The following is a 26,894-nucleotide window of genomic DNA, read 5'->3' on the forward strand; positions in this document are numbered from 1 at the left end:
ACACCTTGGCAGGGGAGGCCTGGGCTCCCAGCCTGGATTTCCTCCCTTTCCTGCTTTCTACTGTCAGGCTCCAGACCTGCTGCAGTTTCTGTCAAACTATAAACAGAAATATTGAAAGCTAGGAAAATCATTCCCTCTGCTCCTTTTATTGTAGGAAGAGAACCTGAGGAAATGTTAGACTGACTTTTGCAGAATCACACAAGAAATATTAGATGAAATGGGGCATTGGCTTTTTTGTTTTTGCATTCTTGGACACTGTGAGATGCAGCTCTATGAAAAGAGATCCCTCTTTCTTCATTTAAAATGAAGGATAGAACTATGCTTGTGCTACCCTGATAAGTGGTTTTTTGTTTATTTTTACATTGTTTTTTACTTTCTGGCAAAAATATGTACATTGGACGATTCAGGAATGTCACAGCTTTGCCTCTCCTGGTTTTGCTGAAGGAGTTTTTGCAGGGCTGGAAAATAGATGGAAGGCAGCTTGCTCAGCTCATGGCTTCAGATTTGCACAACTTGAACTTCCTCCAAATTCCCCTTACAACATATTATCTAAATTTAAGATAGTATCTTCTGGGTCAGAGAAAGACTGTGTTCCTGGCTGCTACTACGTTTGCCATCACTTTAGATTAATGTCTTTAATGTTTTTTTTTTAACAGAGGTGTTAGGGTCAAAGCCCCAAAGGTGTGTTCTGGTAAGATTCTCTTCCCTAGTTGCCAGCCTCCATGGCCTGATCTCTCTCCTCATTTTGTTGCAGGCTGTGAGTCAGTCTATTACCCCATCTGCTAATTGCTCACACGCTGCTATCTCTCCCTTTGGTATAAACTGCTGCCATTCCTGACTTGACCATGCAGTTTGACAGGGTCAGATGGGGGCATAATCAGCTCTTGGATGGAGCAGGGATAGCAGCAGGCCTATTGCATCCTAGCATGGCACCTTAGGACCCAAGTTACCAAGTGCTGGGAGCAGCTACAAGCTGAAAGAGAAGTTGCTGCTGCCCTCCAGCAGCCTGTGGGCTTGGTGCTGGCACTGGAGCAATGGATGGGCCATCTCAGCAGCTGATCCCTGATCCTGTCTGTGCAGCAAGGGCAGGGAACCCGACTGCCCTGGTGCCACTGAGGCCGTGACAGGACAGGCTGGCTCTCCCTGCAGGCACACAAACCAGTTTTGTACATGGCCCCCAAGCTGATGAGGGCTTGGGATGGGATATGTACCCCACTGTTCCCCACTGCCTGCTGCAAGTACAGCTGCTTCATGTGCCCTTTCTCTACCTCTAACTTCAATTAACCCCACTTACTGTCATGCCAACACCGCTGGGTAATTGCCACGATGCAGGAGGTCAGACCCATCAAAAGTAAAGTCCAATCACTGTCTTCAACAAAGAAATCTTTCTTCCAGTTATTTGTCTGGTGTTGGGCAATTTCTTTAAGCAGATGCAAAACAAAACCCTCATTCAGTTGGTGTTCACACAAAGTTTTTCCATTAATGATTTACAGCAGCCTAGATTTAGGTTCCAGTTTATTACAGATCTATCACCAAAGAGCAACTTCTGCTTTTCTTGCATTCAAGGAGGTTGAGATTTTTCTAGGTTTTAAATGCCACCCAAAATTAGTCCTCTTTAAAATACATGTTCTCTATATGTTAAAACAGAAGCAAGAGAGAAGAAAATATTTCCTTTCCCCTTTATATGTGATCTTAATAAGGCGCTATAAGCCTTTTGTAATCCCTTGAATTTTTAAACTGCTTTCTGAGTTAAGTTGAATATCGCCGACTTTAGAAACAAATCAAAGGACTCGGCCTTTTCCCTCGCGGGGGATGTCTGCAATGAAGTAACCAGCAGGACCTGAAACAATTCTTGAATGTTTGAGTTGGGCAGGGGTCCGTGGGGCACCAAGGAGAAATTTCAGCTGCTGCTCTAGCACGTACAGCAAGGCAGATAAATTAGCACGTGGCAACGGGGCAGCCTGGAAGTCACTCATCTCTGAAATGAATGAAACTATTAAAATGTAACATCCATTTGCTAAGTGCTTGCTTGTGATTTATGGCTGCAAAAACCATTTAAAGGGGACGCCGGGCAGACCCTTGTGATTTCCACCTCTATACAAGGCTATCTAGCAATCTCTTATTGTCAAATCGGTGTCAGCACAAGGACGCTGATGCCCAAAAACGGACACTTAAATGACAATTCTTGACTTATGCGGTTTGTTTTTATCCGTGTGAGGGCGGCGGGGGCGGTGTGTGCCCTGTGGAAGGTGCGGGATGTTTCAGGGGGAGCCGGGCGCTGCTCAGCCCTCTCTGCCCGGCCCCGGCACCACGCAAGCCGCATGTCACAGTGCACTTTCTGCCTCTTCTGGTGGTAACGTGTTTATAGGAGCAGGTGGCATGCTTAACAGGGACGGGGGGAAAGGCAACAGAAGACTGCTGTTGAATGCATTTTTCTTTGAAAAATATTTTGTAGAAGAGTGACTTAATAAAATGCTTGTTTTGGTGGGAGGAGAAAGGTAAGAACGATCCCCCATTCGGGAAGAAAACAACCACTCTTTTTTCCCGGAGAGAAAAAGGGCCGGGCGTCCCCGCTGTTAACTTCCAAATCCACCAGCGAAACGCTGCTTTAGGAAAAGGCAGCGAGCCATCTTCTCCAGCCTTCGCGGCTGGCTCTGGGGTGATGGCTCCCGAAGGAAGGAGTTAAAGGAAGGAATTACCAAGATCCAGCGGCGAGCCCCCGCGCCGCCCAGGTGTTCCCACGCGTGGGACGGTGCGCCCCCGCCCGCTCCCGGGATGCGGTGCGAGCCGGGATCCTCCATCCCAGCCCCCTCCCTGGCGGCGGCGTGAGGAGCAGGAGGAGGAGGAGGAGGAGGAGGAGGAGGAGGGTCGGCTCCAGTACCTCCCCCCTTCCCCGCCTCCCTCCCTCCCTCCCTCCTCGCCGAGCGCAGCGCCCCGAGCATGGAGCCTGCCTGAGACGCTCCGTGCGCTCGGCAGCTGCTGCGGCGGCACAACATGGAGGCGGCGGCCGCCCCGCCGCTCCCGCTGCTCCCGCTGCTGCTGCTGCGGCTCCTCGCCGCCTCGGTGCTGCGCTGCGAGCCGGGCTCGGCCGGCGGTAAGCTCGTCGGGGCGTCGCGGGGCCCGGGCCGGCGGGGAGGCGAGCGCCGCTGTCCCTTTTGTTGTCGGACTTGGGCAAACTTTTCCCCCGCGCTGCGCCGGGAGGGGCGGGAGCGGGGCCGGGCTCCCGCCGAGGGAGAGGACGCGCACATGGGGCCAGACGGGCCGGAGCAGCACGGCGGGCTGCCTGAGCCCGCTGCTCCCCGAAACTAGCGCTGCTCGCCGCTCTTTCCTGCGAAAAGGGTGCGCAGGAAAAGGAGGCCTCTCCTCCCTGTTCCCTCGGGACGTATCCCGCTGGGGGGACGAGGCGGTTTTCCCTCAGGGGTGGCTCAGGTGAAGGCGCACAGTTGCAAAAAGAGAGACAAAAGTCGCCCTCCCTCCCCCCTCCCCGTCCCCAGTGCCGTCCTTCCGCGGTCCCGGGCAGGGATTTCTGAGCAGTTCGGAGGGGTCGGTGTCGGGTGTCGCTCAAACTCTTGGCCGGGCCGGGGAGGGGGTGGGGGGAAGGCGAGTTCGGTGTGCGTGCCCTGTGTGTTCCCCCTCGCCCCAGCTCCGGTGCGAGGCGGCGGCGGCACCGGCGGCACCGGCGGGCGGGGGTCCGGTCCGGTCCGGCCCAGCCCCGCGGGCGATGCCGGAGCTGCAGTCCGGGTGCCCCGTCCCGGGCACGGAGCCTGCCCTCCGCTTTCCCTTGGCTGTCCCGTTTTTAAGAGGAGTGTGCCGGTCCTTTTAAATCGCAAGTAGACGGAGGCGGTGCTGTGTGTGCCGGCAGCATCCATGGGGAGCGGGCCGGTGTCCGTCCCGACTTTGTCTCGCTCCAGACGGGGAGTTCGGGCTGCGTGTGCAAGACTTCTGGTTTGCTGCTGCTGCTGCTGCTGCATGTGGTCTGCCTGAGTACATCACCCCGGTGCTTGAGCAAGCCGAAGCCTGGTTGTTGCGATTTCCTAGGGAGTTTAGAAAACTCGGCAGCGTGGCCAAGGCTGTCAGAACATCACCTCAGGGCCTCTTTTTATTAGGCCACCCACCTTTTCAAACCTCCTGTAATTATTAGAACTGTCATTTAGAGCAAGAGAACCGAGCATTTTCTGCTGGCATCATCATTCTGTATTTTTAGTTGTGTGGGTGTGTATTATGTATTGCTTATTCAATCTGGATTATATCAAAAAGATACCCTTCATATCACAGTGCTCACCTTCTCCATACAAAAATGTTTCTGAAAACCTGAAATGCGGTTTGTTCCTTTCTGAACATACTTAGGTTTGTGTAAAGATGTTCACATTCCTGCTTGACTGAATGAAGCCAATGTAGTTTTTTTGAGAGGGTGGAGGGTGGAAATGATTCTTATATGAAGGCTCTTTAAAGAATTTCCTTACGTTTACTTAAGAGGCTCTAATAGAAAGGGGTATTTTAAAAAAGAGATAACTTTGCATTTGGAATTCTTAGAAAAAGAAGAGTTCATGATAAAACTAAGGAGTGAGTTCTAACTTGGAGTTTGGTTTTCTTTCACCTAGTTTGAGAGAGAGTGATTAGTTTAATATAGTGTATGTTTGGTATGAACAGTCACGTTCCTTAATGTGCATGGAAGAACTCGGCTACAAATGTACCATTTTTAATAATTAGTGAAGGAGTCTTAGTTATAGATCTTAATGATATTGCCTTTGTTCTGCCTACTTAGTAGGGAGGTTTTGTTGTGTTGATCTGGACAGTAATTTTAAGGACAGTTCCCCTGTCCTTTTAGAAGGAGCAGGGATGTCCTACAAGAGGCTCTCCATGGATTTAATTCCCTTTCTGAGAATCCCTGCTTTGTAAGGAGATGCCTGACTTTTAGCTATTAAAAGTATTTTGATGTGCTTATCTTACAAATACGTAAATGCATCTCTGCACGATTGGGGATCTGCTGGAGCTCCTGCAGCACTAAAACTTCACTGAAGTTTGGCATGTTATAATAGGTCTGGAATACTTTGGCTGTGAAATAATTTTGCTGTAGAGCTAGGTTCTTGCTCTATATGTGGTGGTGTCAGGAGTGATTTTATTTATGTGGCTTGAAATAATGAGAAACCTCTTTTAGATATGGCTCATTTCACTGTGAAAAGACAAAACGATCGTTGCATTTGGTTCTTCCTTAGGAAGAAAGGGGGAATTTCTTGTTCGTGCAAGGTATTTAATGCTTTTTTAAATTTTTGCGAAAATACCGTGAGTTTTGGATTCTTACTGTTGCACAGTGGGTTATTTCATGTAGGGGTCTTAAAATGTTCAAATAAGTTGAGATAATTCTTGCCTAAGAACTATCTCAAGAATTATTTTTACTTGAACTCACAAATGCTTGCTTAAGTGAGTCTTGTCATGCACTTGAATGTTACCCAAAATTGTGTATCTTCGTTTTCTTTAAAGCAACAACTATTTGCCTCATACTAACAAACGCAGGATACAGAAAGGTGAAGAGAGAAGTGTGACACGGGGAAATGTGATGGTTACAAATGTTTGAAACTAGAGATGCAGCGTGAAATTAAAAATGCTTTTGAGCACTACCCTGAAACGTCTTTTAGTCCATATATGTTTTCCTGAGATAACCTATAGCCAGCGAAACCTGTTGCTGTGGTTAAATGTAGAACGTAGCAGGAAAAATCACTTACTAATTTTGTGACAGGGAAATGTGCTGTGTAGGAGTCCTCAAGTGCATTTCAGTGCCATTTCAGTCACTCTGTCATTGATTTAGGGGGCTATTTTCCTGGTAACTACTACTAGCATGATGTGAGGGTCTGTCACAAATTATGGTCATAAATCCTCTTGAAATAGTGAGGAAATAATGAAAGTTCAGGTCGATGCTAAAGTTTAAGTTGATACTTTCAAAGCCCTGAGTCTTCTCTCTCTAGGGAGAGTTAAATGGGTTTAACTGTCTTTAGGTATGGTATGTGAACTAATTTGTTACTATTTCATTGTAGATTATTTAAATTTATTTTAAAGCACACAGAGATGCTTTAAAATCACTCCTGCTATAGATGCCTGAAATACATAGGTCAGCATGACACACAAAGTCAGTACTTAGAAGAACGTGAATATATTTCATTGATACTCCAGGGTAAGTTCCACCCTTGCCTCTTGCTGCTTTAGCTTAAGAATTTCTGTTAGTTGTTTGTAATGTAGTTGTTAGTAAAATAAGCTGTGGGTTTTCTCCCAGCTGTAAATTTTCTCAGTCCTGCAAATTTCTTGAATAAGGCAAGCCAAGGTAACTTTTTAGCAAACAGAGATTATTTCTGGGAACTTGTTGCCCTTTAGTGTTAGGGCAAAATTTGGCAGCGTAACAAGAAATAAAGGTTACAAAAGCTCTCCTGGAATATAGACACACCTGACTCACTATGTAAGTGTCTACCGTAACTCTGCTTCTAGTTAAAAATTAACTAGCAGTGTGTATTTCAAAGCAATTGTATCTCTTTTTGTCAAAACAGAAGTAAATTTCACTTGGTGAATTTCAGTTGGTGGTGCTCAGAAACAGCTATAACAACAAGGTTTGGTGTCATGTCAGATCAGGATTTCTTGTGAACTTACTGTATTGTACGAAAGCAGCCTGCCATCTTGAGACTGAGGCAAATAATTAGATTTAAATTCCTTCTTAGAAGGAAGAGAAATAAAGTTACCTACAATACAAGAAATATTTCTCTTACTTTTTTTCCTTATGTGTTTTACCCGAGAGCTATTAACCGTTCAAAATGTTTGGCTTTTGTAAGTTCAGAATTTCTCTTGGGAGTTGATGTGACTGAAAAGAAACCCACAGCACTGAGAACACTTGCAAGAAATGGGTGTTATTTTCTGCTCAAGACCTCTGTGGAGAACTCATATAGGTACCAACCTGAGCTCCAGGGGAGGAATGACAGCAGGACAATTATCTCCCCAAATTTGTGGCACAGGCCAGCAACAATGCAGCTCTGCTGTGCACAGTGGAAAACAGCATTTTCCTTAGATTTTGAGGTATGTGGATTGTTCTTCTTTTTCCTGTTCTTTCTGACAGGACATGTCTAACAACATCACAAGTTCACTTAGGACAGGAGCAAATAATTAAGATGATGGCTAGGGATGCTGGCTAGCCAGACCTGTGTGCTGTTTGGACACTGAGGTCTTTGTGAAGAAGGCAAAGATGTGCCATCTCCTGATAGCTCACATCTGGGACTTCTAAACTGGAAAAAGTGGTTCTACTGCTCTTAAGTTAGGCTATGGAAAAGCTTATGATAGAGTCAAAGGATATTTTTAGCAATTCTTGAGATTTTGTGTGATGAAACAGTTGTGGTGAGAGCAGGAAAGAAAATGGGAACGATGTCCCACAAAGTATTGTTCAGTACAGTTGTTTGTTAGGAGCTTATGGGCCAACAATTCTTCTGGTTTCTTCTCTCTCAGAAAAATTGGAATGTGGAACTTAGCTGTGTCTCATCTTTGTGGTTTCTGTTTACTAAAGATTGAAAATATCTGTTAACCCACACAATTCTACTGAGAGGCTCCAAAGAGCGTAAGGAATGGGTGATGGGCTGGTAAAGGTGCCGAGGTTCTGTGTAATAAACAAGATTTTTAATTTAGCTGTTCCTTCCTTTATTCTTGCTTGACTCACACTTTGCCTGCCAGCACAGACAGATGTAAGGTGTCATTTTGTACTGATGTTAAATCCGTGGGCGACTTTTGCAAGGATGCCAATAAATTGACACATGCTTGATTTAAATTGGTGTGTTTGCTCTGGATGATAAAAGTGTTAAAGCAATTGAAACTGCTTTCAAACCAATAAATAATTTGTGGTGTGTTAGATTAACTTAATGGAAACAGCCTACTGGGAAAAGAGATTTCTTGACTGTAAATCAGCTACAGAATTGTCTTCATGTCACAGTATGAAGGCTTTTTGCTGTTGCAATAAACAGCATTGACAGCAGATGCAGTAGTAAGTTCTTGGTGAGATTGTCAGTGGTCTGAGAAGCTCAAATGTTGGCACGTGTGTTTAGAAATGTGCCTGGTTAATAATATAATCGTTGAATTCTGTTTGGCACTTTTACTTTCTGAAATGCTGCATGTATTTTTAGCTAATTCTGAATGTTCTGTCAGGATAGCATCTATTATTTATCTATAATACATAAGGAAATTGAGCTTCCCCATTTAAAGTTTGCTTACTTTAAACACAAACAAAAGTTATCTTTGTGGCAGGCAGAAGTTTTGAACTCTGGTCTTCCTGTTGAGACTATAGAAGTAAACCAGGTAATTGTTCAATAAATCAAGTGTGGTGTCCCTGAGCTGTGGTGAAAGGTGATGCAACTGGAAAAATGAAGTGGCAAGTTTGTTAGGGTGTCACTCTCCCCTCTACTGTGGAGAGCAGAAAGATGGAAATTGTATTTCTGGTTTTTATTTGGTGACACAAAGGTCTTGATTGTCGTTTATTCTCATGAATACTTGTTAAAGGGCATATGGTGTTCTGTGAAAGTATCGTGCTTTTAATTTGGTAGTTCCGTCCTTACAGGACACCTGTTTGCTTGAGTCTGAGAGGGAGATAAATGCCTGAATTACTTATCTTGGCATCTCTTCACGTGGCTCAGAATTTGATAACATTTTGTGATGTTGATTCTAGAAGTTCTCTGTTGCCATTCCTTTAAATGCCATGACTGTATGTTTAGTTTATTCCACCATGTTGTTGCATTAAATGTGATGCACTACACATTTTTTAATACAGATTTTTGGAAGTGAATTAGACTGGAGGTAGGAGGGGGCAGTCAGTAGAGGCAGAAGCTTGACCCCTTCTTTCTGTGGTGTTTTTAAGAGTAAAGCAAAGCCACAGAGTGTCAGAGAGTGCTGTCTGCTTTGTGTTCCTGCACCTCTGCAGAAACAAGGCAGGAGTAGCAGTGGATTGAATGAACCTGCTTAATGAACTTCTTGGCTTTGGGGTTTGAGAATCCAACACTGTTACTATAATGTGATTTTTTTTTTTTCCTGTCGTTCAGTGCTTGTTTTAAGTAAATCAGAAGGAAAAGGAGTAGATAATCTTAGAAGATTCAGATGCTGAAAGTGTACAGTGCTGCTATAATCTATTGGCTGTTGATACATCATTTGAGAACTTCTGTGGAATTCTCTGTTTTTATGGCTTAAGCCACATACTCCAGGGCTTGAATTAGGCACAGATTATGCCTAACAGCAGTAATGCACTTAAATCCTTGTCAATAAATTCAGCATGTCTTCTGTGGAAATTGTGATTCCAGTTTCATGGATGCTTTTTCTAGTCCTTGTACTATTTTTCATTGATTTTGCACAAACACATTATTTTCCATTCTTCAGAACAGAAAAGAAAGATTGAACTTGTACTAGCCAGGCTTAAGAAGGGGAGAAAAAAAAAATCTTTAAAACACAAGAAATGTAATTAAATTGTGTTGATTTGGTTTTGGTTGGGTGGGGTTTTTTTTTTGTTGTTGTCACAAAACATCACAGTGTAGAGCATGGCTTTCAAGAAGGTCAAGTTGCTTCCTTTTGGAATGCTTTTTTAGTGGGCTTTCTCTGATGGTGCTGTTCAGAAGTGCCATGTTTGTACTTAGCATGTGCTCCTGAAGCATCAGCTGGGCTGTGCATGGGGTAGGTCAAGATTTTGCACCATGACACATCTCTGGGGACTTTCTGGCTTATGCCACCCGAATCTTGATTTCTTTGTAGCTAGGATTTTTATTTTTTTTTTTTTCCTCTCGTTTCTCAGACTTCATAAATGACACATCCTTTAAATCTGTTCCTTCAGGTAAGACTGAAGGGTGTTTTTTGTGACATTGAGTGAGTGGTCTGCCAGCTGCCTTGTTGTTATGAGGTTTGGCTCTTCCTTGCACACAGTGGGGTGCTTGGGCACTTTGTCGTGTTGTTTTCCTTCAGCCCATCATTCCTAGGGTGTTGTGAAAGCTGGGGCACGTTTCTGTGCAACCAGACTTTGTCTGGAGAGGCTGTTGAGTGTTGAAATCTCAGTGTATCAAATTTTAGAAACTCTTCCAAGCTGATTTCTCTAGTAGAACATACATAATACTCATGTATAATGTGAAAGGCCTTATGTCTTTACTGTAATTATTAACGTTCAAGGGTTATTTTCAAATAATTAATGAGGGACAGTTTCTACAAGTTTTTGTGCAGATACAAAAATAAGATTTTTGGGGCAAAAATGATTGCTTTAGAAGGAGAATCACAAAGCCATGGCATTTGGAAATGTTTCTGCTGCACATTTGTCTTCACAATACTGTTTTTAGCTCTGTGGTGGTTTGGCTGGATGCCACATGCTCACCAAAGGTGCTCTATCACTGCCCTCTTTGACTGGACAGGGGAGAGAAAGTTTAATGGAAGGCTCATGGGCTGAGGTAAAGACAGGCAGAGATCACTCACCAATTACTGTTATGGGCAAAACAAACTCAGCTTGGGGAAATTAGTTGAATTTATTACCAACCAAATCAGAGTAGGATAATGAGAGGTAAAACAAAATCTTAACAATACCTATCCCTCGCCCCTCCTTTCCTCTCTGACTTAATTTTATTCCTGATTTTCTCCCTCCTCACCACCAGCAGTGCAGGGGGACAAGGAAAGGGGGCTGCAGTCAGTTTACCACATGTTGTTATCTGTACAATAATTTTTTTTTTTTCCTTGCTAATTTCCCCTGGGTCACTCCCACCATCACCCATGGGCCCAGCCTTGGCCAGCACTGGGTCCAGGCTGGAGCTGCCTGGCATTGGCTGGGTGGGACGTGGGGGAAACTCCCAGCAGGAAATTTCTTCTCACAGAGACCACCCCTGCAGCCCCTTCAGTCACCAAAATATTGCCACACCAACCCAATACAGGCTCAGTCTCTTAGGCCAGTGTCTTGCTGATGCCAGGAAAATCTATTCTGAAATAAAGGTATCTTTTTATCTCTTTTACATTTCATTGTAGAGGAAGAGAAAAAGCAAGAATTTGCCTCTTGGATAACAAGCTGTCTCTGCTGATGACAGTGAATGATTCAAGGAAGAAAAGGAAATGGGAGGTTATGAGATTTATTCTCTGTGTATTCTGTCTAACTACAGAATATCTATATAACATACCTGCTGTTCTTTCTTAGCACTTGAAGCTAATACAAAAGTCAGTATGCTGTTTCTTGAACTTCTCAAAGCAGCAGAACTTGAAAACCAAAACCCTAATCCTTTGTTTTATAGAAGGTGTCACCTTTGGCCACTGAATCATAAATTACCCAGTGTTAGATGTATATTGGTCCCTGCTTACATTGTGCATATTGTTCCAAGGGCTTTGGAGGCTTTGTGAAATCAGTTATTTCAAATAAAGTGTCACTTATGTATTCTGTCCCCTTATAGGAAGTTTACTCATGACCACCAAATTTCCCATTTTCTCTGCCACCTTTTGCTTTGTTTTCAGTTGTTGAAAACTTTCTGGTTTTAGAAAAAGCTCAGAATAGAGTTGCCTGCCCTATAGGAATTAATTTCACCATAAAATATGATATGATACAAATAGTTTTACTTTTGCTTTAGATTTTTCCCCTGATTGCTTCCCTTGCTTGAAATTCAGCAGCTTGAATTATGAGGTGTTTAAGCATCTATGTTTTTCTTTTCCAAAGGGAAAATGTTTTAACCTCAGGAATCTCTATTGCTGACTTACCTGGATGTGTCTGTCCCAAAAGATATAAAAGCAAATTAAACTGCCGAGTTATTTGTGTTCCCAAGTGAGAGCAAGGAGGATGAAAATGCACATGGGTGGCATTTTCCATTTAGTCTGCCCAGCTGTGGATGATTTAAAAAAAAAATCTATACATTATCTGCCTCTTCAAAAGCTGAGTAAAAGAAATATGTAGTTAGAGGGAATTTTGGCCTGAGTTTTAAGAGTATGTTTTTTACTGTCTGAATGTGGCAGACTATTACTTATGTTCTAAATCTCCAGTTTGCAGGTGTTCAGTGATAGAAGGGGCAAGCTCAGAAACAGTTGTGCATCTGGACTTACTTAGGCAAGCTTCACAGTGAGAGTGGGTAGGGTGTGGCTAATGCAAGCAAAATTATGGTGGAGCCTCAATAAATTGGAATGGAATCATTTGCATTCTTTCCCTGCCCCTAAAACCTGTGTGAACTTGGATTTTCATCTCATCTGGCCTATCTTACACAGCCATCCCATCCCTGAGCCACAAAACCCCCTGACTGGATGTCAGCTGTGACTTTGGAATCCGTGCACAGGAGGAGGAGGAGGTGTTCTGGTTAAAAATGTGCACTTTTCAACTGCAAAAGCCAAGTGTGGACACTAAGAGAAGGAGCCATGCATCCTCTAAAGAGTGAGGAAATATTCCTCAGGGCTTTTTGAATAGAGTAACTGAATTCTTAAGGGTTCTCATAACTTAGTTTCTGTGAACATTGTAGCTAATGGTGAAATTTGGAGAAATGCACAGACATGAGCAAAAATGTGAGTGTTGGTTATACTTGCAGTGAATAAACCATGATCTGCAGGTGTTCTCTAGGAGTTGCAGACAGCTCAGGTGAGCTCTGCAGCTTGTGTGTAGCTACCAGAGCATTCAGTTTTCCTGGAGCAGAGACAGAGTTGCTCCTAGTTCAGAAAAATGCTGATCTAGGCAGAAATAATCCCTTGCAAGGTCCTGGCTAGTTTAGGGTGAAGTGTCTGCACAGGGAAGGGTGTGAGACTTTTGGGGGAAGGGGTGGTGATGGGGAGGTTTTCCTCCTATGTCTATGTGTGAGCATGTATGCAAGAAGTACCTATGTTCTCACATGCTTACACACTTGGTTAACCAGTTTCTCCTGCTCTGTTTTTTCCCCCTTTCATTCTAATGGCTGTGTTATTGAATAACCTCCTTTTTCTGGAAAAAAAAATAGTCCATAAGCCAGAAAGCCACAACCATACTTTTTATGTAGACTTGAATGCCTGATGTTAGGTGTTGATACAGAATTTAAAGGAGAAGAGTTTCCAAGTGGCCGAGTATGGGACTGGAATTCAGTATACCTGGATTTGGTTTTGGTGGTGTTACCAAAGCATTCCTGAAATCTGCTAACTCTCAGCATTCTGTCTGAGGACAGGTGACAGTGCTACAGAAATGGTCTCTGAATGCAGCTTGGGAGTCTTTTACCTGAGAAACACCTGAGAGCCCTCTTCTCCTGTGCATATGGTTTTTAAATAACCATCTAGGAGTACACCTTCTTTGTTTGACTCCATTGCATTGTTCTCTTAATGACTGTTGTTCCATTAGAGAGACATGAAGCCTCAAACTAAGAGGATGATAGGTAAGGTATTCCTTAAAAGGCAGGGCAATGAGTATTTTATTCATCAAAATTGTATGTTCTGCACCTGAATATTTGACCTTGCATAACCACTTTCCATTCCTTTTGCAGTCTTTCCTTTACAATTTCTGCATGCTGTATCACTTTCCTATATTGGTAGTATTTCTTCTTCACTTGAAAGCTCTTCTAGGCAGGATCCTGTATATTGTTTTTAAAATTTTTACCTGCTTCCTTTGTGGTTTTTTCCCCTTCTCCCCTGACTGTGTGAAGTACCAAGGCTGTTAAAGGCTGACATGTCTGTAGGTGGGTAATTTTTTGACCCAGTGGTCAAGAGAGCTCTTGGGAACTTGTTAGGTTACTTCCTTAAGTAGGATGAAGAGGCAGCATCATTGAATGAAAGGCAGAAAACCGAGCCCTAAACAAAACAAAAAAGAGCCCCAAACCACCCTTCTATTTCTGGCACTTTGGAAAAGCTGCCTGCTGTCCCTTTGGCATGTGGCTCCACCAACATTGTCTGCCCATGACAGAATTGGTAAAACTGGAGAAGCTGCAACTGAGTGTGTGTTTGAGGATTGCTGCTTCTCATTCAGTCTAGGGCACAATGGAGAGAAGATGATGGGCAAGTGGAAATACTTGTGACCTCTGCTGATGTTGTCTCTCAACTTGCATGGTCCAAATTAAGGTTTTCATTGTTACCTGCAAGAGATGTAAGTGATCTAGGATTCGTTTACCCTGGGTATTAACCACCTTGACACATCTGGTCCTTCACCATCTGGACAGTAATTAGTTCATGGAAAATAATGCTGGTTGCTGATTCCCAGGTTGTGGAACTCCTGGCATCTGGAGATAGAGCACATCTGGTGCTGGTCCTCAGAGGCAGAATACAGCCAGCCCAGAGCTTATTGCATGTGGGGAATGATGCAAGTGACTTGTTTTCTCTGAACAATGGCTATGGGATCTCTGTGAGTGTTGGCCTCTTGCCTGGTTGGGTTTTTTTTGGTTGTTGGTTTTTTTTTGGGGGGGGGTGGGTGTTTTTATTTGTTTTTTTGTTTGATTTTTTTTTTCCTGAGGAAGTCTGTGTGCAATGAGAGAGGATGTGGAGTACTCTAAGTTCTTGATACAGCTGACTTGGTCCTCCAAGCAGTCTTTGCTTCTTGACAATGGTGCTCTTACATGTGCAAAATGCCTGCTTCTACCACTGTAGAAGACACTTGGTAGGTACAGGTAAAGATTCCTGTCTTTCATGCTTTTCTGACTCCTGGGATTCTGTGCAGACAGTGTTGCAGGGCCATAGGAGAAAGTTTTCTTTCTTAAGATGTACTTAAGTGCTCGACTTTGAGCAACTTGCTTGGGGCCTGATAGAATCTCCTTCCTTGTCCAGATTGTAAGGCTTTTGTAGGGTAACAAAACTTGCTTTGTTTGAGGTTGAACATAAATTCAAAATCTAACAGCTATTCCACAATTACTTCCCCTGGGGTGCTTGTATTTTTGGAATGGTTTCCCCACAAAGATTAGTTCTGGAATACTTTATTATGGTCTTGTATTCGTCTTGGTCTTGGAACTCGTTTCACACTGTGGGGATTGAGAGTGAGTTACAGGCTCATGTTACTGCATCTGAGCATCTGCTGGTCACATCTCGATGTGAACTGTTTCATTATGCTGGCTGTTTATAACATGTCACATTTCCATACACTTGTTGGTAGCCTCTGAGGACCCTTTTGTCCCCAAGTGGTCGTTCCTGAGGGCAGAAGCCTTCCAAGAGTCTGTGGGAACACTTTGGGTCACATGGCAAACATTTGGCAAGGAGGCAGAGGTGGGTGGGAGGACTTGTTGGAATGGACAACAGGAAAAATATGGATTTGCTTGGGAAGCCAGGGTAGGACAGGCACACTCAACTCGTGTGTATCAGTGTGGGGTAGGAATTCCTTCTGTTACTTGTAAATTCTGCTGTTCTGTTTTTTTTAATTACTATAAAATTCTCCAGGTGTTTAGATGCCTGACCATTAGTTGTGAGGAAGCTGCTTTACACATTCTTTCCTGCTTGTTTTGAAACTGTAGCAGCACGTTTGTTTGGTTTTTGTTTTGTGGGTTGGTTTTGGTAGTTTGGTTTTTTTTTTAAACTTATTTAAATTTTGTGAATAAAACCTCGGTCTCTGTTGGAAACTAGAGTGACTTCAGGTGTCTCTTTGGTGATGCATGAATTCCATCACTGTTGCAAACCACTGCGTTGGCAGGAGCTGATCAGTGGGGTCAGTAAAGCTTCACAGCACTTGAGGGACAATGGTCCATTACTAATGAAAAGCTGCTGCATGGTTTCTCAAGCCTTGGGCATCAACTGGAGATTGTGGGGAGATTGCAGGGATAAAAATATAACTTGTCAGCTGCTGTGCTCTGAATTGCAGCTGCATGCAGTGCTTTCTCCTGTGTAACTTGTCTTCCACTTTATTGTGAGGCAGAAGCAATGCACCAAATTCTACAAAAACCTCTGATTTTTCTCCAGGAACTAATTTTGATAATTTTTTTTTCTTTTTCAATTGAAATGTCTTGTATGCAAGAATAGAGCAGTCAAGCACAGTGGGGGATGTTTAAACATTATGTGCACACACTTAAAACTGCAAAAAGAAATTTTAGCACCAGTTTGTTATTATAAAGTCTGAACTAATGTTGGCTGTTTATAAAAGGGAATGGACTTCACAGGGTTATTTTCGTATTTAAACTTCAGCAGGACACTGGGAACAGATTACTGTGAGTATTTGAGTAACTTGTGTTTGCTTAGTGTGCTTGGCAACATTTCTTGTAATGAAAGTTCAGCTTTTAAGCTATTCAAATTCAATTCCAAAACTTTGTCCTTCACTGGGAAGGTAAGATGACTGGGAAGAAAAAAATCACTGTGGGGTGATTTTTTTTGTTTGGGTTTTTTTGGGATTTTTTTGCAGTTATTGATGTGTATGATGTCAGTTGTGAGCTCTGTTGTGTATATGGCCAGGAGTGACTGTGCTTTATTATCTTGATTCAGAAAGACTTTGAAACATGGAATGCTAATTTCTTCAAAGCTTTGTCATAAATATTACTTAATCCTAAGAGGAAAATATTTTTTTTTTGCTAGGATGATGCCAAAGCACTGACAAATAGCTGAGTGTACAGCAGATAGGCAGGCACAGAATTCATGTGCCAAGTGCATGGTCAGACTCTGCTGGATACTGCAGATCTCCCAGCTACACCTGTTGCACTGGCAAAGCACTAATGCTTTCAAAATTCTTCCCAGTGTCTGAAATGGCACAAAACTTCCTAGTTCTGACAGCTGCAAGTTCATGTTAAAGAAACAAGATTTCCTGAAACTTGTCTGTTAGCTGCCTCAAAGCACATCTTTCTATACAGTTTTAAGATTGGCATTACCAGAAAACACCTGAATCTGATTTATTTGCAGTTTATTCTTTAGATTTTAGTTATTTTTTTTACTCTTCCCCAGAGGCTTATTTCACACAGAACCCAATAGCTGATTCCTTTGCTGCTTCCTAAATCCTGGAGAATGGTTGTGTGGGGTTTTTTCCCCCCCCCCCCATAATACAATATACAGATCACGCAAATGAAACTGCAACAATGTAATGCCATTCAGTGAATTTACCAATTTTATATATTTTAGAGCCTGCTGGGAACTTTTCATAAGTAATGGTGTTACACTCAGGCAGGAGGAGCTTGTTGGCAACACCTGGTGTAGGTGAGGACGAGGCTGTGTTTCAAATGGAGTGTTTTGTCCAGTGGTTTTAGTTGAAGCAGAATTCTGCTTCAATTCCATGCTCTAGTGACAGCACAAAAATGTGTGGCCATGTAGTAAACCAGGCCTGAAAGTCACCTGCTTAGTTATATTTTTGTTTTGTGGGATGTCTTTTCCTTACTCGTTGTTTTAATGATTGTTTTGTTGTTTTAACTTCCTTCTGTTCTTCCCTCACTCGCTCCCTCCTCTGTCAAACATATTATTATTATTAATAAATACGTGCATCAGAGAGGAGAAAGAGGGAGACTGATCACTGACATAGCCTAAAATGTGATTTAAATCAAATTTGCTCTAGCCTAATAAAACTGTGATACTGAAAGATCAAGGATTTGATGGGTCTAACATATTCAGCTTTGAAGGAAGGACGATGCCACATGTTTCTGTGCAATTCACATGTTGCACAGCCTGTGATGTGATGGTTCTCTGTGTTGGGGGTTCTTTTTTAAATAATAAAAAAAAAAATCTAAGCTCCGTGTGTTATTTTTGCAAGTCTTTAATTGTTTGTGCTGCACCTCATTAGTGACAAGAATAGCATCTTGGAGAATCTTCTGAGCAATGCAGAAATGGAGCATGTGTTCACATTTATAGTGTGATGTGATGTGAAGGAGGGTTAATTGTATGGATTAACTGTTCTCTGGAGTAGATAGATGTTTTCTCCTTTGATGTTGTGGTGTCCCTGGACAATTAATGCATGAGCTGAAGTTTTTGGTGTGAAAATTTTGGCTTAAGTAGCCTTTAGAAATGTTTGGTGTCATTTGATGTCAAGTCTCATTATCTCACTAAGCATATATATATATATATGTGTGTGTGTGTGTGCATATATCTATGTAAAAATGTCCTCTGTATTCTGAGGTTTTGTAAATGAAGCAACTTAATGGTACCATCAGTGGAACACATTCTTGAGAGGTTTAAGATGCCCTAAATTCCTCCAAGTAAATCTTAAGAAAGCTGATGTTTCTCATTTGTTGATAATAACTGTTGGGGAAATAAAGCATTTTCTCATTTCAGAGCTTCTTGATGCACAACAGTGAATGGCTGATAATGACTTGTAGTTACTGGCCCCTGGGTGGCTTTTATGAAGTAATTTGGTGATTTTTGAAGCTCTGTGCTGAAGAGGTGGTAACATGTATTTAGGTCCCCTGCCTAAAGGAGAAAAAGTTTTAACTTTCATTTGCATCTTAATTAATTTCTTTACTAGATGAGCTCGATAAAGGATTTTCCTGTTTCCACTTGGTACTACTGTTGTTGCAATATTACACTATTTTCTGTAAGGACAAGGTGATGATTGCCCTAACTCTGAGCAATTATTTAGTTACAGGAGCTACCTAAGTTCAGTATAAAAGTATAAAGTATAAAGTATAAAAGTATAAAAGCCCTCCGGCTTTTGTCAGCTGTGCTTCGAGTTAGTGCTTGTTTGGTGTGGCTTAGGGTGTTTTTGTTGGTTTTGTTGGTAGGTGTATTTTTTTTGATGTTTTTGAGGAGAAAGCGGTTTTTCATAAAAAGTGAATGCTTTTGTGGTCTAGTTTACATCCAATTTTTAGAGAAGGTAGGTTTTCCCTCTAGTTTAACAGTATTCTGGCTGTTCAGGCTTCTCTTTCAGACAGTGCATCAAAGGTTAGGTGAATGCAGACAACATGTTCAATTTTCTTGCATTCCACAAATAAATTTAAGATGTCTTCTGTTTGCTTTTGAAACTATTCACATAAGCCTTACATTTGGGGCACAATGTATTTTTAAGCAAATCTTCTATCTTCAGTGTGTAGGAAAAAAAGGCCTTCCCTTTGCATGTAAATCTGTGGGTTAAATGGGGTTTATAAGCCCCTATTGTATTACAAGAGGGCAGATGTTTGTTTTGTATTTAGTCATTGTCATTCATACCTGGAGGGAGTCACTTAAATGCAAATGCTCGTTTCTTGCATGCATTTGATGTTTATTAACAGTCTTGGTTATAAGAAGTTAAAATGCAGTTGGTGCCTGACAGTGTTCTAGTGTCTGACATTTCTGCATTGGAAACACGATTTTAGGCTGTGGGTCATACATAGCTTTTTTTATGAACAGTTGCATTTTGTGGTGTTTTTAGTTAGTGAAAGGATATGTACATGTTTAACTGGGAGGGTGGGATCCAGGACATTCTAACTCTGGAAACAGAAGAGGTGTAAAACTGGTTGTAGTGAGCTTATTTCACCAGACACAGGACAAATGGCACTGAGCCTTAGTCCAGCTGTGTGTGCAGTGCTGGCAGAGCATTGCAGTGCTGAGTGTGTTAATTGTGCTCTGAAGGGCTGCAGGATTTGTTAATTTTTCTCCACTGTTGTGTGTGTGTGTGTGTGTGGTTGAAATAGTTGTTTGGAGTAGCGTTCATCTGAAATGCCCTGGATGTTTTCCAGACACTGAGAGAGAGATGTTCCTGCTGTGAAAGTCCTGGTCATGTTTTCATTGCTGAAGCAGGTGTAATTACTGCACTGATACTGCAATCTTCATGTAAAATTCCTGACAGCCAGTGCCATTCCGTGCAGCTTATGAAATCGCGGGTGAGGAGTGAAATAATGCCACTGACTTTTTACTCGATGTAAAATTTCCAGTTCTCCTCGGGCACCTTTGCATTCAAATTGCTCTCAATGGAAAATTTACATCTTTCTCTTTAGCCACATAGTGCAAATCAAGGGTGGAGAAAGGAAATATGGTGCATAAAACAGGACGATGGGATCACTCATGACCAGGCATTCCTTGAGTTCGTTTTGTTATAGTATAAACAAATGCATTTTGTTAGCCCTCCATGATACTCCTGCCCTGTGTAATGCTAACAGGCTTGTGCCCTTCCTTCTGCAGAAATCCTGGTGTTGTTTATCAGAAATCCTCTTTCTTATTTGCACTACACCTTGTCTAGGCTGCCAAAGGAACGGGAGATTTGGGGTGGCTGAGATAATTCCTAAATCATTCATCACAGTAAAATCTATGCCTTTTTTAAAAAAAAAAAAAATAATTGCAAGCTAGGTTGAGGTATGACAAGATGGAAGTTACTCTGCCTGGAAAGAAACACTGGCTGTGGTTCTGCTGTGGTCCTGGTGGGGCTCTTGCCTTGGTAGTGCCATGGACTGCATGACCCTTAATCCTGGTCCTCTCTGGGTTTCCTTTCATTCTTTGCCTTCTGTGTTTCTAGACAGCAAGTCTGTCAGCTGTGACAGTCCTTCCCAGTGTGTCCACACTCGGTTTTTCCGTGCAAATCACAGTTCTGGCTTGTAGATGTCTCCATGGTCTGAACGGCCACAGTTCATGTTGTGTAAAATTTGTTGTTTCCTTTTGTTCCCCCCACCTCGTTTCTCTGCAGGGACAAAATTGACTTTCTTCTGATCCCCCCCCCCCCCCTTGCCCCCCCACTTTATAATGAATTTCAGGTTTTTTTAGACATTCATTTCCTTTCTTGTTTGGGAAAGGCAGATATGTGTTGGGTTAAAACAATAATTAGGCTTGGCTGTTTATACAGGTGGGGAAATCACGTGTAAAAGGAAAAGGAAGAATTAAGTCTCAAAATGACCTGGGAAGAAAAGAATAATTTTTTCCCCCTTTTTATTTCTTAGCTCTTTTTGGAGTAAACCTGCTGTCAAAGTTGAGGTGCACCATTTTTTTCTAGTACCTCTCCTATTTTGTATTTCTGTAATAGGAAAGTATTCAACAACATCGTGGCAGCTTCTCTTGCCTATGCAGTGCAGACAGTTCATTTCTTATGCCACTAAGGTGTTATTGAGACTCACATGAAAATTTCAAGAGGCAAATAAGACTAACCTGAAAAATAGCTAATAATTTGTCATAGCTTTACATGGAAATATATAAAAATCTTTAGTTTGGGAGTTTTTGCTGGCTGGGTTTATGCCTGAGGCATAAAGGTACAGCAGACCAATGTGTTATACCAAAAAATATAGCAATGTATTATTTTTTTGTCTAAAGTTCCTTCCCTTCACTATGTGGACAAGACACAGCAGCACAAGAGAATGTGCTTTGCAGGTCTGTCTGCAATATTCTGTCTGCAGCTGAGCTGGGCAGAGAAGTTGCCTTATTGCTTTTCATAAAATCTACATGCCTTTTAAAACCAAGATCCTTTTGACAGGATCAGCTGAAGGAAAGCAACTGTGTGCAGTCAGACGGGCAGATTTCAGGACACCAAAACATCTGTGGTGTAGTGGGAGACTGGGGGTGGGGAGGGGCAGGAATTCGATCAGACAGCAGAACAAAACCCATCTGACCCAGCCCAATGCAAAGGGCATATTTAAATCAAGAGCCCTCCTAACACAGTGTAGCTGCAGTTTGATTTGCACAGTTTCTGGGTTTTTTTTTTTTCCAGTGTTACAGCCTTTCCTTGGTGCACCATGCCAGCACTTCTTTAATACTGGTTTTAGTCTTCTTTTTGGGTTCTTTACCCCTGGTTGTAATCCACGCTATCAATAGATGCATGTTACACAATTCTGCAAACACCAGAACTCAACAGACACCAAGGAGAGTGACCAGTTAATAATCTTGAGATGATACAGAGCAGTAATTAACTGTAAAAACAACAAAACTAAAAAGCTAAACAGCTCCTATATAACTAACCTCTTAAAGCCTCAAATTTCCATTGCCTCTCTGATTTCCTTAATTTTTAAATCATTATCTAGACTCAAAACCTTTTCCAAAAACCAAATAAGGCATTCTGGGGCCGAGTTCTAAAACACGTTTCCCTTCTTGCACACACAAACTACCAGTCTGTAAACTGAGGTACAGAACTAAGGAAATCTGCTTTATTTTGAATATTATCAACACTTCTCCACATATGGAGAATCTTTTATTCTGGAGGATTTGACCTGACAACTGTGTTTTCTGGAAATGTCCTTAAGTTCTACATTGTGGAGAGACAAATAACACAGGTGATTATTTTCTGTTTCTTCAGCTAAGCCAGCAGATCATCTTCTTTTTTGTAGTTCCATTGGTACAAACACTCCAGATAACTTGCATGACAAATACTGACCTTAAAAAGATAAAAGGAGCCATAAGGAATTGATTTGGTTGCATCAATGTTCTTGGCTAAAGCAGAGCCATCTTCTGCAAGGAGCAATTTGCAAAGCTTGGAACAGGTTGTTCTGTTTATTTGCTGCCTTCGAGGTGGTAAATTAAGTATTACCAGTGATATAAGTACAAGCACAAGGTTACAGATTTCATTATCTGAAATAACCTTTTTCACCTCATCCTCTTTTTTTCCTCTTTCCTAACAATCTCTCACAAAAACTGAATCTTGAGTATTTGACTGGAGCATAGTCAAAACATAAAACATAAGTCGTGTCTACAACTTGGCACTAAAAACTTCTCTTAACTTTACACCCTCTGAAGCTCAGTATCATGTAGCAGGTTCCATTTAACAAGGTGGTTTTATTTAGGAATATTCTTAACTGTATAGAAGAAAACCACGACAAATTGTGGAACTTGACTGCATTTTTGTTCCAGTGAGTAACATTTGTCAGCATCTGACTCCAGCACATGCTATTTCTGCAGTTTGCAAATACAGTACATATTGTACCTTTGGTGGAAATAGAAGTAAAATATCTTTTTTTTCAGCTTTTGAAAGATTTGTGTTTTTTGGAGTTAACATAACATCTGGAACTGGAACGAAGAATTGGAAACAATTCAGATCAGAAACAAGCATACCTTTGTCAAGCCTGTATTTGTTCAAGTCCTGGATAAAATTTGCAAGCCAAATTTTCCAAATTATATAGAACCACTATTTTATCCATTAGAAGTTTGGAACCCTCATCACTGTGTAATCTACTATTATTGGCCAGACAGCTGTCTGCCAAACCAAGGAGGAATACTGAAAAAGAAAAAACAACAGAAAAGAACCTTGCTCCCATTGACATCCAGAATCTAAAAAAGGGGACGCTTCAGGGTTTTTTTCCATTCATGGATTGACCTGAACTGTTGTTCCCAGAAAAAGTCGTGTTTAGATGTTCAAGGAAGTCATCCTTTTGTCTGTTTTCTTCTAAACCAGTTTATGCAGAATTAGGACAAATCTTCAGTTTCCTCTGCAGTTTTAAAATTGTTGAGCATATCATGGGGGTGGGGGGAAATCCACGCCTATTGCATTTAGAATAACAACAGGAAAATTGTTGCCATGTACTCTGCTTCACAGAATGTGAAACATCCAAGTATATTTTTTTCCTGTCACATCCCCCAACCCTATTTTTAAGCACTGCCTTCTGCACTTACCCATTTTGGCAAAGCCCAACAGCAGTATCGTGTAAGAGACTACTTCAGTGCCACTTCTGCTTATTCTAAAATCAGAAAATACCAGGAATCTCAATGGACAGGCCCTTTCCAACTTTTGTGGGTACAGGCAGAGTGCCATATTAATTCTCACGAAGAAAACTGTTGTGACTCCTGTGTGGAATGCAGCGAACACTCTTATGGAATTGGAGCTGTTGTTGGTGAAGTTAGTGGAATTAGGCAAAATGCAGGTTTGTGCTTTAAAGAATCCTGAATCAAAATGTGAAACCTCACTGGCAAAGCAGTGAACCTGCTGTTGAAGTGAACGTGCCTGTGATAAGAATCTCTATTTCTGCGATGTCTTCTCAGTGACTTGCTGAGTGATTTGCCTCAGAGCGTGGTTGTCAGACACTTCTGAACTGGGTTTCTGGCAGAGGTAGGGGCACTTTGGGCTTTTGCACCATAAAGCAATACTCCTCTTCCTTCAGTGCAAGTCATTTGTCATTAAAGGTTACCTGTACCACTGGCCAAGGGTTATAAACTGTGCTGGCAGCACCTTGCTCTCTTAGGGGCAGCACAGACCCCGGCTTTGTGCGGCTGGAGGAGCTGAGCATCCCGGGCACTGGCTGGGATGGGTCTGCACAAGTTGCTCGGCACATCTTGAAATAGCAGGCGGTGTGTGGGAGCCGTGATGCCTTCCTTGTGCCACACTGTTCTTAATTTAACTCCCAGGAGGATTGGAGGCTGGCTGTGGTGCCAGTGGAGCGCTGTGTGTGTGCCGTGGGTCTCTGCTTTCCAATTCCTCCGTTTCAGCGCTGTTGGACTCAAACCTCCCAAGGCAGACCTGTCAAGTACTGCTGCCTACTTGTTCTTGGAGAAGGGCAGTTTCCACCTTTTTTGTGGGGTTTACTGTCTTTATTTAGTGTGGGATTTTCAGTGTACCTTGGGAACTTTGGCCATCGTCATTGAAGTTTGATGGAAATTGTCAGTTTAAGCTCCCTTGGAGTTAAGTGTGGGTTCTAATCTCCAACCAGCACCAAACTCAAAAGCTGACTTGTAAGACTGGAGAATGATCAGTTTAGCAGCCATTTTCAAAGTACTAGTTTCCAGAGCTCGTTGGTGGTGTCTGTCTGAAGCCAATTCCCTAATCCCCAATAGATGGTATATTTGTATTTAAGCTGTCATGTGCGTTGTGGTTCCTGAATAGCAAATTGCAGCAGAAGCCTCAGAAGAACAAACAAGTGGTTAAGAACAGTATACTGCTTTTAGGAAAATCACATGTATATTTTAACCTCTGTAAAAAGCTCGGGTGACAGCTTTCCTGAGGTTGAGAAGATGTGGGGGCTCAGACTGCAGAGATTTTATCTGCTGACCATTAGCTAGTCAGGGTTGCATGAGGCTGCAGTCCTCAAAACTGTTTGGCTGAACACCAGTTGTGTATTGCACAGAGAGAGATTGCCAAGAACCAGTTTTGCAATAATGTTTAGAAATTTCCTCTAACAATACAGACCAAATAAAAATTGCTTTATGCTCCAGTGACTCATGTTCTGTAAACGTTTAAAGTGCTTGCAAGTCTTATCTGATGAGTATCTCCTCGTAAGTTGATGTGTCCCCAAATCACAGCTGATATTTTGGGTTATGTTTAGTTTTTCAGCGGACCTTTAAGTATGTTCTGTGCTGCTTGGTGGTCCTTGTAGTGTTGTCAGCTCACATGGGCTTGGCTGTCATCCTTTCCAGCTGCTGAAGCTGTGCTAGAAGATGAAATATGCTGTCCTGCCTAAGCAATTCCAGCATGTGCTACAGCAGGACTGAGGGCAGTGTGAGAGAGGCACTGCCTGGTGCACCAGGAGAGGCATTTGTGTGGTGTGCTTGATGGGTGGTCTTGGGAAAAGTTTGAGAAACCCTCCTTGAAAATAACGTGTCCATGTAAAAGTCGTCTTGAACAGATGTAGCTTGTTCCAGGATCTGCAGAGATGCTCTGAAGTATGCACACTGAATCCAGTAACTTGGCTTTTTTGACGTGTGAATTTTTTTTTTTACTTGAAATAGGTACTATAACTAGGAACGGGACAGAAGAATAATGAATAAGTTCAGAGAGTGTTGTTGGAGATTTTAAAAATATTTAATTGCCACCCAGCTAAACGGAACAAATCCTAAATTCCATAATCTGCCGAAAGCACCTTTGCCAGACTTCTGCAGAGCATGCTCTTCAGAGAAATACTTTGGCATCTCTTGACCAAGGGAAATGAACTAATTTCGGCCAGTGGAGATGAAATGGTATATAATCAGTGCTATATTTTGTTGTTACTGCTAACATTATTATTTAAAAGCTAGGCTGCCAAACAAAACCAGTGGTCTGAAGTAACTCTCATCCTCCTAAAACCCTGTCATTATTGTGTGTGTGGGAACCCTATGCAATGTGAAAAATATAACAAGATCTTCAAAAGACTTGCTGCTTGTTTATTTAAAAAAGAAAACAAAAGTTTATTTAGCAATATTTTAACATCACTATTTGTTAAAGCTACAAAATTCATCTGTTTCGGGAGGGCAACAGCAACAGTGATGTGAGTTACTGGGAAGTTCCAAAGTATTTTGTGTAAAACCTGGCATAAACACAACCAATCCCAGACACTCTTAATCAAGATTTTCAGAGAAGTGCTATGGGGAGTTCAGTCCGCTGAGGTTTTTTCTTTGTTTGTTTGGTTTTTTTAATTAGTTTTTGATTTCAAGACACATAAAAGAAACTCCTTTCCGAGGCAGGAATTAACTGTACAAAAACCATACCTGGGGAATGGCTATCCAACTGCAATTAAAGCAGTGTTTGCACCTTTTTCAAGCAGTTTGGTAGCTTCTGTAGTGTGCTCCAGTATCTCCAGAACATGTTCCTCTCTGCATTGTGTCTGCATTCTCTTCCCCATCAATGAAAACCACAAAGCCTGACTTGATCTGGTTTCTTCAGTGTGTCCTTTCTCCACTGGCTAAGAAACAGTGAACTTCAGCCTCTCAGAGAAGTGTTTGCTGTGATTGGTCTGTTGTTTTATTATATTTTTATCTCACAGCCTTCTTGATGAGAAGAACAAGCTTCATATGTTTTCTAAACCCACTTAAACCTTTTTTATATACTTTCTGTGGACTCTTTCCAGCTTGCTGCTGCTAAACCAGATGTCCTTTAAAAACTTGCATCATTTGTTTACATAACCCACTTCCAAATATATTTGTGGCTCAAGCCCTGTCACTTCTTGTAGTGGATGAGCAGCCTTGCTTCTGCTGTAGCCTGATAGCAAATAGATCCTGTCTGTCTTCTGGTGTTCTTTGATGATACTTAAGATAATACTTAGCATATGTAAACAAAAGTTTTGCCAAATATGTTTGATAATGTGGGATGCTAGTGTGGACTGGACTGCTGCACGTTGGTGTCATCCTGGTGCGACCATGTGAATAATTTAAAATATGGGCTGATAAAGAGGAAAGTTTACAAAAATTGCCTGCAATGTGTGTAAATGTATGATATTCTTAGTGGTCTCATCCTGAATTTCAGACCTTGATTCTAAGTAAAA

General features: G+C 42.0%; 1 protein-coding gene across 1 annotated transcript in view; it reads left to right on the forward strand.

Moving 5' to 3' along the window:
- Nucleotides 1–2,969: 2,969 nt before the first annotated feature.
- LRP5 (LDL receptor related protein 5) overlaps nucleotides 2,970–26,894 on the forward strand; it is a 136,521-nt gene continuing 112,596 nt past the window's right edge. Inside the window, exon 1 of the mRNA XM_014873558.2 lies at nucleotides 2,970–3,094. Coding sequence (XP_014729044.1) covers nucleotides 2,995–3,094 — 100 coding nt within the window. The 5' untranslated portion in view covers nucleotides 2,970–2,994. The remainder of the gene's footprint in view (nucleotides 3,095–26,894) is intronic.

The sequence above is a fragment of the Sturnus vulgaris genome, chromosome 6 (genome assembly GCF_052056855.1).
Source record: "Sturnus vulgaris isolate bStuVul1 chromosome 6, bStuVul1.hap1, whole genome shotgun sequence".
Taxonomy (NCBI): domain Eukaryota; kingdom Metazoa; phylum Chordata; class Aves; order Passeriformes; family Sturnidae; genus Sturnus; species Sturnus vulgaris.